General features: G+C 41.3%; 1 protein-coding gene across 1 annotated transcript in view; it reads left to right on the top strand.

Annotated features, from left to right (window-relative positions):
* Positions 1-17184, top strand: part of ADAMTS12 (ADAM metallopeptidase with thrombospondin type 1 motif 12) — a 391698-nt gene that overhangs the window by 279675 nt on the left and 94839 nt on the right. The window contains exons 15-16 of the mRNA XM_055422207.2: positions 6903-7147; positions 8811-8949. Coding sequence (XP_055278182.2) covers positions 6903-7147; positions 8811-8949 — 384 coding nt within the window. The remainder of the gene's footprint in view (positions 1-6902; positions 7148-8810; positions 8950-17184) is intronic.

Raw genomic sequence — 17184 nt, 5'->3', positions numbered from 1 at the left:
AGAAAGGCTTCCTCAGCGATCATTGCAAAGAAATAGAGGAAAACAACAGAATAGGAAAGACAAGAGATCTCTTCAAGATAATTAGAGATACCAAGGGAACACTTCATGATGCAAAGATGGGCTCAATAAAGGACAGAAATGGTATGGACCTAACAGAAGCAGAAGATATTAAGAAGAGGTGGCAAGAATACACAGAAGAACTGTACAAAAAAGATCTTCACGATCCAGATAATCACAATGGTGTGATCACTCACCTAAAGCCAGACATCTTGGAATGTGAAGTCAAGTGGGCCTTAGAAAGCATCACTGTGAACAAAGCTAGTGGAGGTGATGGAATTCCAGTTGAGCTATTTCAAATCCTGAAAGATGATGCTGTGAAAGTGCTGCACTCAATATGCCAGCAAATTTGGAAAACTCAGCAGTGGCCACAGAACTGGAAAAGATCAATTTTCATCCCAATCCCAAAGAAAGGCAATGCCAAAGAATGCTTAAACTACCACACAATTGCACTCATCTCACACACAAGTAAAGTCATGCTCAAAATTCTCCAAGCCAGGCTTCAGCAGTATGTAAACCGTGAACTCCCAGATGTTCAAGCAGGTTTTAGAAAAGGCAGAGGCACCAGAGATCAAATTGCTAACATCTGCTGGATAATGGAGAAAGCAAGAAGGTTCCAGAGAAACATCTATTTCTGCTTCATTGACTATGCCAAAGCCTTTGACTGTGTGGATCACAACAAACTGTGGAACATTCTGAAAGAGATGGGAATACCAGACCACCTGACCTGCCTCTTGAGAAACCTGTATGCAGGTCAGGAAGCAACAGTCAGAACTGGACATGGAACAACAGACTGGTTCTAAATAGGAAAAGGAGTACGTCAAGGTTGTATATTGTCACCTTGCTTTTTTAACTTATATGCAGAGTACATCATGAGGAACGCTGGGCTGGAAGAAGCACAAGCTGGAATCAAGATTGCTGGGAGAAATATCAATAACCTCAGATATGAAGATGACACCACCCTTATGGCAGAAAGTGAAGAGGAACTCAAAGGCCTCTTGATGAAAGTGAAAGAGGAGAGTGAAAAGGTTGGCTTGAAGCTCAACATTCAGAAAACAAAGATCATGGCATCTGGTCCCATCACTTCATGGGAAATAAATGGGGAAACAGTGGAAACAGTGTCAGACTTTATTTTTTGGGGCTCCAAAATCACTGCAGATGCTGATTGCAGCCATGAAATTAAAAGATGCTTACTCCTTGGAAGGAAAGTTATGACCAGCCTAGATAGCATGTTAAAAAGCAGAGACATTACTTTGCCACAAAGGTCCATCTAGTCAAGGCTATGGTTTTTCCCGTGGTCATGTATGGATATGAGAGTTGGATTGTGAAGAAAGCTGAGCACGGAAGAATTGATGCTTTTGAACTGTGGTGCTGGAGAAGACTCTTGAGAGTCCCTTGTACTGCAAGGAGATCTAACCAATCCATTCTAAAGGAGATCAGTCCTGGGTGTTAATGGAAGGACTGATGCTAAAGCTGAAACTCCAATACTTTGGCCACCTCATGTGAAGAGTTGACTCACTGGAAAAGACTCTGATGCTGGGAGGGATTGGGGGTGGGAGGAGAAGGGGACAACAGAGAATGAGATGGCTGGATGGCATCACCGACTCGATGGACATGAGTTTGAGTGAACTCCAGGAGTTGGTGATGGACAGGGAGGCCTGGCGTCCTGTGATTCTTGGGGTCACAAAGAGTCGGACACCACTGAGTGACTGAACTGAACTGAATATACCTTACTTACAGGTTTTCATTTCTACAATTCAGCATGCTGAAAAAGGGTCTAGAGTCTAGAGAGTAGAAGAAACACACAGAATGTCCCTGTTCTTAAACTCTTGCTACTAATATCTGTATCTTTAGAAGTAGAGATTCCTGGAATGGAGGAAAAGCAGCAGCTGCCTGAAATTGTATACCTGACCCCCTGGATCCCATCCTGTTTTAATTTTGTGTGTTTATGTGCTTAATTCTTCTGGCTGCAGCTCCCTAGGTTCTGCCACTGATCTTTATGGTCAAAAGATTAAATTCACATAGAATTCAGCATTGACAAAAATTATAACTTAAATTCCCATCTTAATTCTATATTGAAGCACATTCTGAACTTTGGCCTGGGGCCTCTAGGCTCTATGACAAACTAATGTGATTATGAATATGAACAGAGCCCATTAAGAGCACTCACAGCACAGGTCGGGGCTGTGGCCTCAGTGTTGAATGCAGGGTCTGTTCAAGTCTGGGCAGTGGGACTTGAGATGCTTTTAAGAAGAAATGATATGCTTCATGACTCAAAGTTGCTCCTAGGCTGTCCCATAATATTCAGTTTATTTCCTATTGATTTAAGAGAGAATAGGGACCATTCTGGGGCTTCCAGGATGATGCTAGTGGTAAAGAACCTGCCTGCCAATGCAGGAGACATAAGAACACTGGTTTGATCCCTGGGTCAGGAAGATCCCCTGGAATAGGGGATGGCAACCAGCTCTAGTCTTGCCTGGAGAATCCCATGGACAGAGGAGCCTGGCAGGCTACAGTCCATAGGGTTGCAAAGAGTCAGATACGACTGACGTGACTTAGCACAGCACATATGGGGCCATTATAAGATTTTAGGAAGGTGAAATGACATCAGAAGGTCAGTGTCATAGAAAGACTAGTTTGCCAATGACATACAAAATTGCCTGGAATAGGAGAGCCCAGTGCTGGGATATCAACCCAGGTCCAGGAGATAAGGGCCTGGACTAAAGAAGTTCATGTAAAGGGGATGAGAATCACATAAGAAAACATCCCAGAGACAGAATTGGAGGCAGAAGTTAGGAGATAATGATGAGAGAGGACATGGCTTTCTTGAAATCATATTTATCAAAATACCACACACATTTGCTTGGAAACTATTCTAAGTCATACTTTCTGGGAAACCTTGAGTTGGAGGGAGTAGGGAGAATGGACACTTTACACAGAAGTTCTCCCATCAGAAGAGCTGAAAGACCTCCTGGGCTCAGGACTGTGGGCCTTTACCCTGGAAGTGTTCAGAGTCAGGAAGCCTCCATCTGTTCCCTCTGCTGTTTCCACCAGTTTCTATTGGGTTGGCCAAAAAATTCATTCAAAATTTTCTGTAAGATCTTATGGAAAAACCTGGATGAACTTTTTAACCAACACAATAACAAGAGGATCTTAGTTGCTCATGGTGTGTTCCATGACTCCAGGCCCCTTCCTACCCTCTTTTGAAATAATTGAGCCTTAAGTTCCAAACCCGGAGCAGTTTAATTCTCAAAAAATCTAACTGATGATTACAATTATATGTAGTTCTTCCTCACTGTGATTTGTGAGCAGGTCAAATGCAGGTTTGAATCTGAACCAGACACCAGTGTGTCACTGCCGTCAAGCCAGGCTTCAGAGGAGTGATCTGTCTTTCCCAGGTGAAAAAAATATCTTTCCTCACAGAAACCATGACATCTTGGCCTGCAGTGAGGATCATCTTGCTTGCCACAAACTGACAGAACAAGTTTTTTTATAAAAGGAAAAGGCAATCTGGTAGTTGTAGATAAATTGCATGGGTTAACAATATGACCCCTTCATAAACACATTTTTATTTGAAGTGACAGACTGGAAACAAAATAAGCCAGTGAGCAAATCCCTTTTTTCGAATAGTTGGATAAGATGCATATTAGCACCAGTAATCTACTGTTGCTCCTATGATATGTCTTCAGAAGTTAGACCAGTCTTCTGCCCCATCCTCAAAGGTCCTGAATATTCTTTTAGCTTAAGATGTTTAGACTCAGGGATGGTTTTTCCAGGTGGTCTCCATGGACAAAGAAGAGACTTCTTCTTTGAGGTCAAGATTATGTCTTTCCACTTTCCCCAACACTGGTGCAAAAGGATAGTGTTTACTGGGAAAAATGAAAGAAAAGTGATTTGCTGAATGAATATTTTAATCGTTCTTACTACTTGAGGGATATTCTTACCAACCCTGAAAATTTCCCCTTGACATAGAATAAATGTCTCAATAACCCTTCACCGCTACAACTTTTTTATATGATTCTCATTTCTGTAAAGAAAGACCCATGAATATGAGACATTCAAGGGGATTTTTTCAGCTCTGTTCTACCAATCACACTTTTTCATTAAAAACACTGTTTTACTTGTTTAACAAATCCTGGTTATAGGTGTGTGTGTGTGTGTGTGTATCTGTGTGACATAGCATAGGTTGCCTCCTCTCTTGGAAAACATTTCTTCATTTTGTAGATAGATGGTCATTCCCTTCCACCTAAATGTCCATTAACAGTGTGTTGGTTAAAAAATGGGTTTATGTCATTTTGGCAGTTGTTAAAATGCTCAAAAAATGTGGAAAGATGTGTAAAGTACATTAAATTTAAAAAGCAATAGTTAAAATGTTCATATAGTATGATATCACTTGTTTAAAAAAGCATGTGTATATGTGTTTGTAAGTGTAAAGAAAGGTTTCGAAAAAGAATCCAAGAGAATATTAAGTGTAATTATCTTTGGGATTTCAGACTCTGGGTGGAGGGAAATGGAAACTTTTACTTTTCATTCTACACTCCTGTCTATTGTGGGCTATTTTGTCGTGTGTCAAAGAGTCTGTGGATATGTTATGGTTCTTTTTAAATCCAAATATCAGAATTTTATTTTGGGGGTTTCTCTTTGGTGTTCTTTTGCAAAAATATATTATAAATATGTGTTACTTTTGCTCATGGCTAAATCTGCCTCAGTTTGCATCTTCTGTCTACAAACTGTTCAGAAGCAGAGATTGTATTCAATGAAATCTTTTATTTTAAATGTGATGTACTTCCCCTTTTAATATGGCAGAATCTACACACAATAAATATTTCTAATTTTAATATTCTTAAGTGAAAGATAAAAGGCAAACTCTTGGGGATTGTTTTCTCATCTATTTCTCATAGCTTTTTTATTTTGTTCAGTTTTTTGTTTGTTTTAAGACAAGTGATATGGTGGTTATCATACTATTTGATGGGCTTTCCAGATGGCTCAGTGGTAAAGAATCCACTTGCTAATGCAGGAGACATGGGTTCAGTCCCTGGGTCTGGAAGATCCCCTGGAGAAGGAAATGGGAACCCACTCCAGTATTCTTGCCTGAGAAACCCCATGGACAGAGGAGCCTGGAGGGCTACAGTCCATGGGGTCTCAAAAGAGTCAGACACAACTGAGGGACTAAACAACAACAGCATACTATTTAATGTCAGTTGACTTTTCTGCATGAGCTCTGCTATGAGAAGCTCTGCTATGGCTGTAGGAAGCAGTGTTCCAAAGGCTTTTTAAACAATTGCATCACCCTCAGTTACATGTGATAAATATTTTGCCCTGCTAGTTGTAAATTAGTAGTTTACAACTTGTAAATTAGTAGTTTACACTTGTAAATCAAGTGTCTCGGGTGAGTCTGTAAGGACCTAGTGGAATTTAATCAAGTGCTCCATGCCGTACAGTTTTCCTTTGGATGGTAGCTGCCAGTTTGAAAAATAGGGCTGAAGTTGTGGTCTGTACCCAACTTCTGAGTAAATCATTCCTGCTGGCCTGTTGTGGGTTTTAACACCCAGGATTCTATGCTGTGGGAAAGAAAGCAGTCAGGGCACTTTTAGGTGACAGAGAGGAGGGCTTGCTTATTAGTCAGAATAAAACCTAGGATAAATCCAGTGGGAAATGAACAGGATGATCAAGATCTTAAAATCAAGTTTTGTATGGAAAAAGTAAAGGAACAAAGAAAATTTAGCCTAGAAATGGCAAAATAATTGATTATCAGCACTAGGAAGGATGTTAGACATCATCTCATTCAAGCTCCTTGCTTTTACAGATGACATTCAAAGCAGTTGAATAAGTTGATGGACATCATGGAGCTTATTCGTGGAGATGCAGAAACTAAAATTGATGTCTGACTCCCATGCCCAGTACTCCTTTCCCACTGCCTTCCCCAGAGTCTTTCCTTTTTATCACAGCTATGAGGTGATGAACATATGCTTCTTATGTTCTTAAGAAGCATAAATAGGATGAATGCATAAAGGGCTTAGCTTAGAGTCTGGCGAAGAGGAAACCCTTCATGTTTTAATTCTGTTTCTTGCCTTTAGGTCTCCTACCGTAATAACCAATAAGCGAGGATAAGACTGTAGCTAGAATTGATCATGGTCTTTAAGTGGATGTTCTGTTTTTTGAGAATGTTGGATTAGAACACGTGAGATTAGAACATAAGTTTATATTTCATCAAAACATAAGAAAATATGAAAAAAAACTTTTTAATGAATATAATTGTCCAGCAATATAAAAAGCTGTGCGCAGAGCTGAGTTTCTCATCCTAAGGTGTATTGAAGTGTGCCAGGTGGCAATCAATCCAAAATTCCCTACAGAATTCTCCTAATGAATTTAAGCTATGATTAAATTATTTCCTCACCTGTCTTTAATTTTCAGGCAATGAGGATGAGGCAAAAGATGTAGCCATTGCAAGTGTTCAGGAAGATTAATCTGATCGCAGCAACAAATGGGGAAGCAGAAATGCAAATGGGAAGCTGGCTAGGGGCTGTAACATTTCGAACTATCAACAGGAAATCACAGAAAAATAAATGCTGGATCAACCACAAAAGCTTCAGAACCTGATCTGCATTTATTTCACCTCTCCTCTCATAAAACTGATTATGTACTGAGTCACAAAGCTCCTGAGATTTCTACTCATGGCCAAGCTCCTTAAAGTTCCCCATGATTAGTGCCTCTGCCAGTCTCAGTAACCTTACCCGGCAGGAAGACAAGGGCACTAAATGGTTGAGATGCTGGAAAAAGCATGAATAAAGGGTTGGAAAGAGACTGTGTTCAGCTAAGCTTGCATGCTTCTCTTTTCTCCTTAGGTTATGTTGACATCGGACTGATTCCAAAAGGAGCCAGGGACATACGGGTAATGGAGGTTGAAGGAGCTGGAAACTTTCTGGCCATCAGGAGTGAAGACCCTGAAAAATATTACCTCAATGGAGGATTTATTATCCAGTGGAATGGGAACTACAAGCTGGCAGGGACCATCTTTCAATATGACAGAAAAGGAGACCTGGAGAAGCTGATGGCCGCGGGTCCCACCAATGAGTCGGTGTGGATCCAGGTAATGCAGAAGTGAAGGGAACTGCTGACGTTTACGCTAGTTAGGATCTTTGTAATTTTCTTTGCCAAAGTATTTGTGAGAGGGTATGGCTCTAGTGGTAAAGAACCTGCCTGCCAATGCAGGAGACATAAGAGATGCAGGTTCGATCCCTCGGTTGGGAAGATCCCCTGCAAGAGGGCACGGCAACCCACTCCAGGATTTTGCCTGGAGGAACACCATAGAGAGAGGGGCCTGGCAGGCTACAGTCTATAGGGTCGCAAAGAGTCGGACATGACTGAAGTGACTTAGCACACCTTCATTAAGAATCATTGAACCTCCTTTTAGCAAGGAACAAGGTGGGAAGTGCTGCTAATCCTTTACTGCCTAAAATTGCTGAAACTCTCATGATGGAATGCCAGGGGCCCTAAGATCGTCCATGGATTTCAGTTTCCAGTATGGTCAATGCAGGCTATTTATTTCAGGATGAGTTTTTCCTTGGATATGAAAACGACAGACCAATCTATGTCAGCCTGTTAAAAGAGTTTTCGGATAGCTTTCCAGCAGTGGTAATGAACGGACATGGTTCTTTCACGTGTTCTGATGTGGTTGTCCTAAGACAAAAGATTTGACTTTCTAAAACCCTTGGAGGAGAAATATATTTAGATATAGGATGTGCTCTTCAAAGGCAGAAGTGATTTGTCTACCATACTGGCAAAGAACTGTAGAAAAGGAGTGGGATAATTATACCAGCAGAGGCAAGGCAGGTTGGGGATTACAAATGGCCCAAGAGATAGTAACATCTAACTATATTCAGAATTTAGAGGAAAGTCGTTTCAGAACCAGAGATCAGAGCATTCACAGAAGCTGGAAGTCAAGGCTTGACAGCCATGATCCATAAATGTCAGAAGACCTTACATTTTAGAGGCCCACCAGGGAAAAGTTTTATATATGGGGACCTGCAATTCCATGGAGCAACCAATCCACCACCTTTAATGTAAGATGAATCTATTTCAAATACCTGATAACTAGATTGCCTGCCGGAGAGCGAAAGGAGGAGAAGGTCCCAAATTCTGATTACAATTTTATGCTTTGGCTAAAACCCATGACCATTTTAACGCCAGAATTATATGCTGTAAAGAAATCAGCCTAAGAGCTAGAAGAGGGCATCATAAAGCAATAACAACAACCAAATTAAAGTTTACTGAGTGCTAACTATATGCCAGGCACAGATCTAACCATATCTAATCACATTACGATAATTTATTTAGCCCTCATCAACAATCCTTAGTCATGCTGTAATTATCCTTACCTTGTTGATAAGGAAAGTAAGGCACAAAGAGATCAAGGAAATTACCCATAATCACAAAGTTAGTAGGTATGCAAGGGCACAAAGTGACCTACCAGCTACTGTTGGAAAGGGTACTGTGGTTAACCCCTCAGAATAATTCCCATATGATTAGAGTTGGGGAATTCAGTCAAGAAATAATAGATTGGGGCAGATTAGATGTAGACATATGTAGACTTACAGGTAGAAGTAGACGTATTTATTTAATGGCGTTTGTTCCAGTGCATGCCTTCATGACTACTTTAAGGTGGTGGACATTGGGCAGGAGTTTTACGTGACTATGATTTGCAGTATAAGGTCACATCGGAGTTTGGTAACGACCCCTCTCTTGCCCTTTAGCTTCTATTCCAGGTGACTAACCCTGGTATCAAGTATGAGTACACAATCCGGAAGGATGGCCTTGACAATGACGTGGAGAAGCTGGTGTACTTCTGGCAGTATGGCCGCTGGACAGAGTGCAGTGTAACATGTGGAACAGGTAAGAACAGATGCTCTCTCTACGAACCACGTCAGCTTCAGAATAAGCCATGGAGACATTTCAAGCCGGCAGTTTGCACTCATGCCCCTGGGTCTGCAGGGTTCTACAAAGAGTGCCCAGGGGCTTCTATGGGTAGTAAATGTGTCAGGCATGGTATAAACAAAGAGGCAGTCTTTTCGTTTTTTTTTAAAATCAGCTTTATATACTATCCTCATGAAAGGTTTTGTTTACATAGAGTTTAAGTCTTTTATATATTTTCTGTATTTGTTTATTTGGCTCTGCTGTGTCTTCGTTTCAGCATCTGGAATCTTTAGTTGTGGTCTGCTAACTCTTAGTTGCAGCATGTGGGATCTAGTTCCCTGACCAAGGGTGGAACCCAGGCTCCCTGCATTGGGAGCTTGGAGTCTTAGCCACTGGACTGCCAGGGAAGTCCCTACATGTCTTTTTACTTACTTATTTATTTTTAATTGGAGGATAATTGCTTTACAGTATTCTGTTGGTTTCTGCCGTACATCAACATGAACCAGCCACAGGTACACCCATGTCCCCTCCCTTTTGAACCTCCCTCCCACCTCCAACCCCATCCCGACACTCAAGGGTGTCATGGAGCTCAAATCCAGTGCTTTGTGGCAACCTGCATGTCTTCTTAAAAAGCAAAACACAAAGATTTTAACTGCTCTGGTTGAGGACCACAGAAGTCAAACCACCTACCAGAGGCATCCTTTCAAATATGACCACATCCAGACCATAACCAGCTCTCCTGATTCCTAGCCCAATGGTCTTCTTCTGTCTCCAATTGATCAGTTTTTCATAGCTACAGGAATAATAGTTTTCTCTCATAAAATCAAGCATTAGAGAGGTTCCTTGCTGTTAAATATGTCAGGATAGGACAAGTTCTGCTGCAGTAACAAATCAAAATCTTAGGAACACAGTGAAGGTTTATTTTTATCCCATTCTAAACCTGACATAGATCAGATGACCCTGCTTTGTCTTGTAGCTGAGACATCTGAAATTGCCCCACTGGGAGGGGAGAAATTGAAGAGGCAGACTGGCCCTTCATAACGGCCTTGGCCTGGAGTGATGCAGACCACTTCTGCTCAGGTTTCATTGGTTGGCCTCAGCCGTGTAGGCACAGTCCAGCTGCAGACAGATGCTAGAAGCTGGACAGGAGTACATGGACATTTGTAGAACATGGGCTCTCGAGGGCTCTGAAGGCAGGAGTTGGGGCTGTTCTGGTACTTGGGGCTCTTCACTCATTTGGGGGCTTTAATAGTAAACTCTGTTACTCTCTTTTCTTCTTTTGGATCCTGTCCAAGTCTGTTCTGGAATTTTCTGCCTCTATTATTACTACTGCCTATAAAATTAGGGCAACTAGCACTAGTGGTAAAGAACCCACCTGCCAAAGCAGGAAACATAAGAGAAGCAGCTTTGATCCCTGGATCAGGAAAATCCCCTGGAGGAGGGCAAAGCAACCCACTCCAGTATTTTTGCCTGGAGAATCCCATGGACAGACTGGGGGCTACAGTCTATCGGGTTGCAAAGAGTCAGACACGACTGAAGCAACTTAGCATGCATGTATGCCTTGTTACTACTGCCTATAAAACAATGACAACTATATGCCGAAACGCCAGAATGAGCAATACAGCAAAGAGAATCAAAGTGATGGAGGGAAGGAGACAGAAGAACACAGCCTCCTTCTCCCTGGCTTCCTCTCATGTACTTTGCTCCACTTGTCCACTTGCTCCTTCTACCCCCTGCCCCCCAGGAGGTAATCATGGAAAGGGATCCAGCGACAGTGAGACAATTTTTGTAGTACTGATTTCTTTCTTTCTCTCCTTCAGTATAGAAAACCAAGAGCTAACTTTGGAATGGAGAAGGAAATGACAACCTACTCCAGTATTCTTGCCTGGAGAATCCCATGGACAGAGAAGCCTGGTGGGCTACAGTCCATGGGGTCGCAAACAGTTGGACTCGAGTGAGCACACAGCACACAACCTTTAGAAATAATAGGTCATATGTTCATTTCAAAATGCGTGACGTTTTGAAAAACCCCAAACCTCTGGAAATCTGTCCAGGTCAAATGTGCGCTGCCAGCAGCCCTCAGGGGCATCCATAAGAGCCAGTCCTGCTTGTTCCTGCCGAGGATCCTGCCCCCACTGCCCAGGAGGGCTGGACACTCTGAGAAGCAAAAGCTACTTAAGCAGAAAATAAAAAAATATTTCCCTGAGGAGCATTTGTAAGGAACATGAAGTCATCGAGACTTCATTGTGGTTAACAAGTACTTTTTCAATTCCGCATCCCTTTTGTTCTCTTTTCTGTGCAAGGATTGTTGTTATTGTTTAGTTGCTAAGTTATGTCCCACTCTTTTGCATCCCCATGGACTGTAGCCTGCTAGGCTCCTCTATCCTGCTAGGTTCCTCTATCCTAGGATTTTAAGCTTTAAGTTTTAATCATTTGTCCCAGGACACCCTGGAGAGAAAGTCAGCCAGCCCTGCCTTAGCAGAGCCTCCTCAGAGAAGAAGAGAACGTCATCTACCCACTCCTTCTGTTTCAGCTTGGGTTGAACCCTTTGCATGACTTGTGTGGTATTTCAGAACACGGGAAGTACAATATAAATGGCTGATTGGTGTGAGAATCATAAAGATACATCTAGGTTAGCAAGGAGATCCAACAGCCCTACCAAGTGTGAGTTGATTTTGATACAGCCTGATCCTTCAGCTGCACCTCGGCCGACTTGGTCAAATGTCACTCTGCTTACTAAACCTTAGCAGGGCGATCATAGTGTCCATGTGCTCACCTGAATTTCAGCCTCTGCTGTCTATTCAAATAGCACTCTGCTGTCTTCATTCTGGCAGAGAAGAGTGACAGCGTATCCACCTTCATACTCTCAGACATAGAGAATTAAATGCTGATATTTACACAGGACACTCACTGTTAAATATAAAGATGGAAGCATGCCTGAAACATTGATCATTCGGTGGTGTGTTTTTATGTCAGGTTAAAACTTTATATATCATAAAACTAAGTTAAATACGTTAATGAAAAATTTTTTAAAAGTCAGCACCCTAATGCATATGCACTTTGGTATTTTGCTTTATTGCCCTTCAGTATTCTTGTTTCTCATCATGTAAAGGAAAGTGAAGTTGCTCAGTAGTGTCCAACTCGTTGTAACCCCATGAACTGTAGCCTGCCAGGCTCCTCTACCCATGGGATTTTCTAGGCAAGAGCACTGGAGTGGGTTGCCATTTCCTTCTCCAGGAGATGTTTATAGTTGTGTGCATGTGGATGGATTTATGTACACATACACACATGTTTTCATTTAACATCCTAACATAGGTACCTTTCCATGTATTATTCAGTCTCCAGAGCAATCATTTTTATGGACACATTATATTTCACTGGCAAGACAAAGCAAAATCCCCTTAGCCAGTTCCTTATTGATCATTACCCTCTAATGAGCATCTTTGGGCCCATGTAAAGAGTGGTTTCATAAATATTAATTTGTAAATGTAATTTTTAGGTTCAAAAAGTAAGATATTTATACCAAATATTAAGAAATTTATTATCAATTTGATTCCCATAGTAAAAGGGTTACAAATGGATAGTAGCAATCATTTGATTTTATTTTATTCGTTTTGTTAATGTGTTATTTTAGTTTTACACTCTTTCACCAGAAAATATTTCAAATGCCCCAGCAAAAAAGGAGAATGCAATAACAAACTCCTGTATATCAACCACTCAAGTTTATTAGATCTTAATATTATGTCATGTTTATTTCAATCTTCATTTTTAAAGAATAAAAAATTGCGCAAATATACTTAAAGAGCACTCCCTGATTCCACTCCTTTCTCCCAGAGTTAACTAGGGTCAACGTTTTGTTTCCATGTGGGAGAAACATTATAGGAGTGGCAGAGAGAAAGAAGATCTAGGCAGTCATCTGGGGAAGTAATATTAGTGGCTTGAACCAAAAGTAAGGTGGTACACACTGCTATATTTAAAATGGATAACCAACAAGGCCCTGCTGTATAGCACATGGAACTCAGATCAGTGTTACGTGGCAGCCTGGATGGTGTTGGGGGCTTGGGGGAGAAAGGGTACTTGTATATATATGGCTAAGTCCCTTCATGGTTTACTTGAAACTGTCACATTTTTTGTTAATCGGCTATACCTCAATAAAAAAGAAAAAGCTTAAAAATAAGTAAATAAATAAAAGTAAGGTGTTACAGGTAGAAAAATTATACAAACATGGAGATATTTAGGAGGTGGACTAGCCTGGAATTAATGGTTGATTCAGTTTATCTGTTGGTAGGGAGTTTTTTGAGCCTGAGGGATAGTTGAAACACTCAATGTTCTCCTTTGCATAACTGGCTAAATGTGGTTTTACTCAGTGAAGCAGGGAGATGTGACAAGAAACAGATCTAAAGAGGAGTTTATAATTATGTGAATTCAGTTAAAGTGCGTGTGAGATGTCCAAGTGAAAATGTCCAAAGGCAGCACGTAGCATGCTTATTTTTAAATATATGTCAGATTGCTGTCTTTTTCAGCTCAGACTGCTATTACAAAACACATCAGACTGGGAAGCTTCATTTCTCACAGTTCTGGAGGCTAGAAATTCCAAGGTCAAGGTGGTCACAGATTCAGTTCTCAGTGAGAATCTTCTGACTTGGTGGCTATCTTCTCACTGTATCCTTACATGGCAGAGAGAGCAAGATCCCTCATGCCCCTTCTCCTTTACATAAGGGTGTCTGTTCTGTCATGAGGACCTTACCCTCATCACCCAATTACTTCCCACATGCCCCACCTGCAAATACCATGACTCTGGGGGACGGTAGGGCTTCAAGGTATGCATTTTCTTATGTTCAACAAATGTTCTATCCATAGCACTGTCCTATCAAATGTATTTTATCCAGAGTAAATTACTGTTGTAATTATTTTACTGTCTTTCATTTCAGTTCAGTTCAGTTGCTCAGTAGTGTTCAACTCTTTGCGACCCCATGAACTGCAGAACGCCAAGCCTCCCTGTCCATCACCAACTCCCAGAGTTTACCAAAACTCATGTCCATTGAGTCGGTGATGTCATCCAACCATCTCATCCTCTGTTGTCCCCTTCTCCTCCTGCCCTCAATCTTTCCCAACATCAGGGTCTTTTCAAATGAGTCAGCTCTTTGCATCAGGTGGCCAAAGTATTGGAGTTTCAGCTTCAACATCAGTCCTTCCAAAGCACATCCAGGACTGATCTCCTTTAGGATGGACTGGTGGATCTCCTTGCAGTCCAAGGGACTTTCAAGAGTCTTCTCCAACACCACAGTTCAAAAACATCAATTCTTCGGAGCTCAGCTTTCTTTATAGTCCAACTCCCACATCCACACATGACTACTGGAAAAACCATAGCCTTGACTAGACGGACCTTTGTTGACAAAGTAATGTCTCTGCTTTATAATATGCTGTCTAGGTTGGTCATAACTTTCCTTCTAAGGAGTAAGTGTCTTTCAGTTTCATGGCTGCAACCACCATCTGAAGTGATTTTGGAGCCCCCCCAAAATAAAGTCAGCCACTGTTTCTGCTGTTTCCCCATCTATTTGCCATGAAGTGATGGGACCAGATGCCATGATCTTAGTTTTCTGAATGTTGGGCTTTAAGCCAACTTTCTCACTCTCCTCTTTCACATTCATCAAGAGGCTCTTCAGTTCTTCTTCACTTTCTGCCATAACGGTGGTGTCATCTGCATATCTGAGGTTATTGATATTTCTCCCGGCAATCTTGATTCCAGCTTGTGATTAGTCCAGCCCAGTGTTTCTCATGATGTACTCTGCATATAAGTTAAATAAGCAGGGTGACAATATATAGCCTTGACATGCTCCTTTTCCGATTTGAAACAGTCTGTTGTTCCATGTCCAGTTCTAACTATTGCTTCCTGACCTGCAAACAGATTTCTCAAAAGGTGGTCTGGTATTCCCATCTCTTTCAGAATTTTCCACAGTTTGTTGTGATCCACACAGTCAAAGTCTTTGGCATAGTCAATAAAGCAGAAATAGATGTTTTTCTGGAACTCTCTTGCTTTTTTGATGATATTATATTTCTTTATGGACTTTGTAATTATAATTTATAGGCTTAATTGGAGCATGATTTCCTTTTTGTTGTTGTTAAGTCACTAAATTGTGTCAAATTCTTTGCCACCCCATGGACTGTAGCATACCAGGCTCCTCTGTCCTCCACTGTCTCCCAGAGCTTGCTCAAACTCATGTTCTTTGAGTCAATGATGCCATCCAACCATCTCATCCTCTGTCACCTCCTTCTCCTGCTGCCCTCAATTTTTCCCAGCATCATGGTCTTTTCCAACAAGTCAGCTCTTCGCATCAGGTGGCCAAAGTATTGGAGCTTCAGCATCAGTCCTTCCAGTGAATATTCAGGGTTGATTTCCTTTAGGATTGACTAGTTTGATCTTGCAATCCAAGGTACTCTTAAGAGTCTTCCCCAGCACCACAATTTGAAACCTTTAGCTCTTTGGTGCTCAACCTTCTTTATGGACAAATTCCCCTTTTGGTTTCTTTTTATTTTTCTCTTTCCTGTCCTTTTCCTCTCCTTTACTCTATACATGCACCCGCTTTTCCTAGTTTTGGCACTTTTTTCCTGACCACGCTGTTGGACTTCATTTTAGGACAGTACTTGTTAAGGTGGTTCAGAATTGCCTCTCCTTGTGACATTGAAAATACATTAGGAATTATCACAGAGACAGCAGGCAGCTTGGTGGAGTGTTTATGTGACAAGTTGAGTCCTTACTTTGCCACCTTCCTAGGCCTGAAGTTCAAGAGTTAGGATCTAAGAAGTTTGTGGTGAGGGTGGTCTCCTTCCCACCTCAGGTGGAACAGTTAAAGCCCTGAGACTTCAATGGAGCCAAGAACATGGCCACCACCCAGAATAGCTTCTGAGAGACCCTTCACCTAAGTCCTGCTCACCCTTTTGCCAGGATTTTTACCTTTATTTAAGCATTGTGACATTTTGGTTTTCCCTTTTAAATAGTTATAACTGAATTCTTTTTGTAATTTTGCATATTACTGAACCACCAGTAATTTTACATATTTGTTGTTTTTGTTCAGTGAAGACATGTCCAACTGTTTGTAACTCCATGGACTGCAGCATGCCAGCCTTCCCTGTACTTCACTTTCTCCCGGAGTTTGCTCAAACTCATGTCCATTGAGTCAGTGATACCATCCAACGATCTCATCCTCTGTTGCCTCCTAGTTCTCCTGCCTTCAATCTTTCCTAGCATTAGAGTCTTTTCCAGCGAGTTGGCTCTTTGCCTCAGGTGGCCTAAGTATTGGAGTTTCAGCCTCAGTATCAGTCCTTCCAATGAATATTCAGGGTTGATTTCCTTTAGGATAGACTAGTTTTATCTCCTTCCAGTCCAAGGAACTCTCAAGAGTCTTCTCTAACACCTACGTATTACTCTTGTCTATTTGGAGCAGAAGCTACTAAAGTATAAATTCACTAAGATGTAATCAGTCATTGGCTTCTTATCTGGAAGAAGGCTTTTGAAGGAGAACCAAAATGACATGTTCCAAGGGAAAGATAGAGCTCTGCCTCTGCTGGCTCAGTGTTTACCTGCCAAAGAAAAAGGACTGGGGGGACATTGGCTGGGCCCATCCACCAAAGGCTGTCACATGTCTCTACATCAAGAGGTTTCCGCTTCCCAATCAGGCAACTTGTGTGTACAGTCAGCTTCTTCTAGCAACTCTATATCTGTTGGCATCAAGAAAATATTTTGCCTCCATATATGTACCCCTTCTCCTTTTTTCAAAGGTGAATTTAAACCAACATGCCTCCAGGAACAAGAGCAAAATGAGGAATCCAAAAAATATAGTATGGGAGAAAATGCAATAATTTTTCTTGAAATGAGTGAAGGACAAGAAGCAAGTTATGTTGATTATTGTAGATACAGCATTCTGATTAACTCTGGCAAAAAGGCAGCCTATTTTTTCTGCTTTTGTTAACAGCTAAGGTAACTGAGTTACTTAAAATAAAATGAAATTTATGATTTTAAAAAACCCACTAGGATGTTATTTCCTTAGTCTGTTTTAAATTTTTATCTTTGTTTGAGAACAGAAATCTGTATGAAAAATTGGCAAGAGAATATTATAAATTTAGTTGACTATCATCAAAGCCAGTCCACTAATTTCCCACAGCCCGCTTTTCAAAGGGAACTCAGAGTATAACAACAACAGTGTCTCCTTCTGA

Source organism: Moschus berezovskii, chromosome 18 (genome assembly GCF_049115385.1).
Source record: "Moschus berezovskii isolate FMDL1 chromosome 18, NW_MosBer_1.0, whole genome shotgun sequence".
Taxonomy (NCBI): domain Eukaryota; kingdom Metazoa; phylum Chordata; class Mammalia; order Artiodactyla; family Moschidae; genus Moschus; species Moschus berezovskii.
This window is presented reverse-complemented; position numbering and strand designations above follow the sequence as displayed.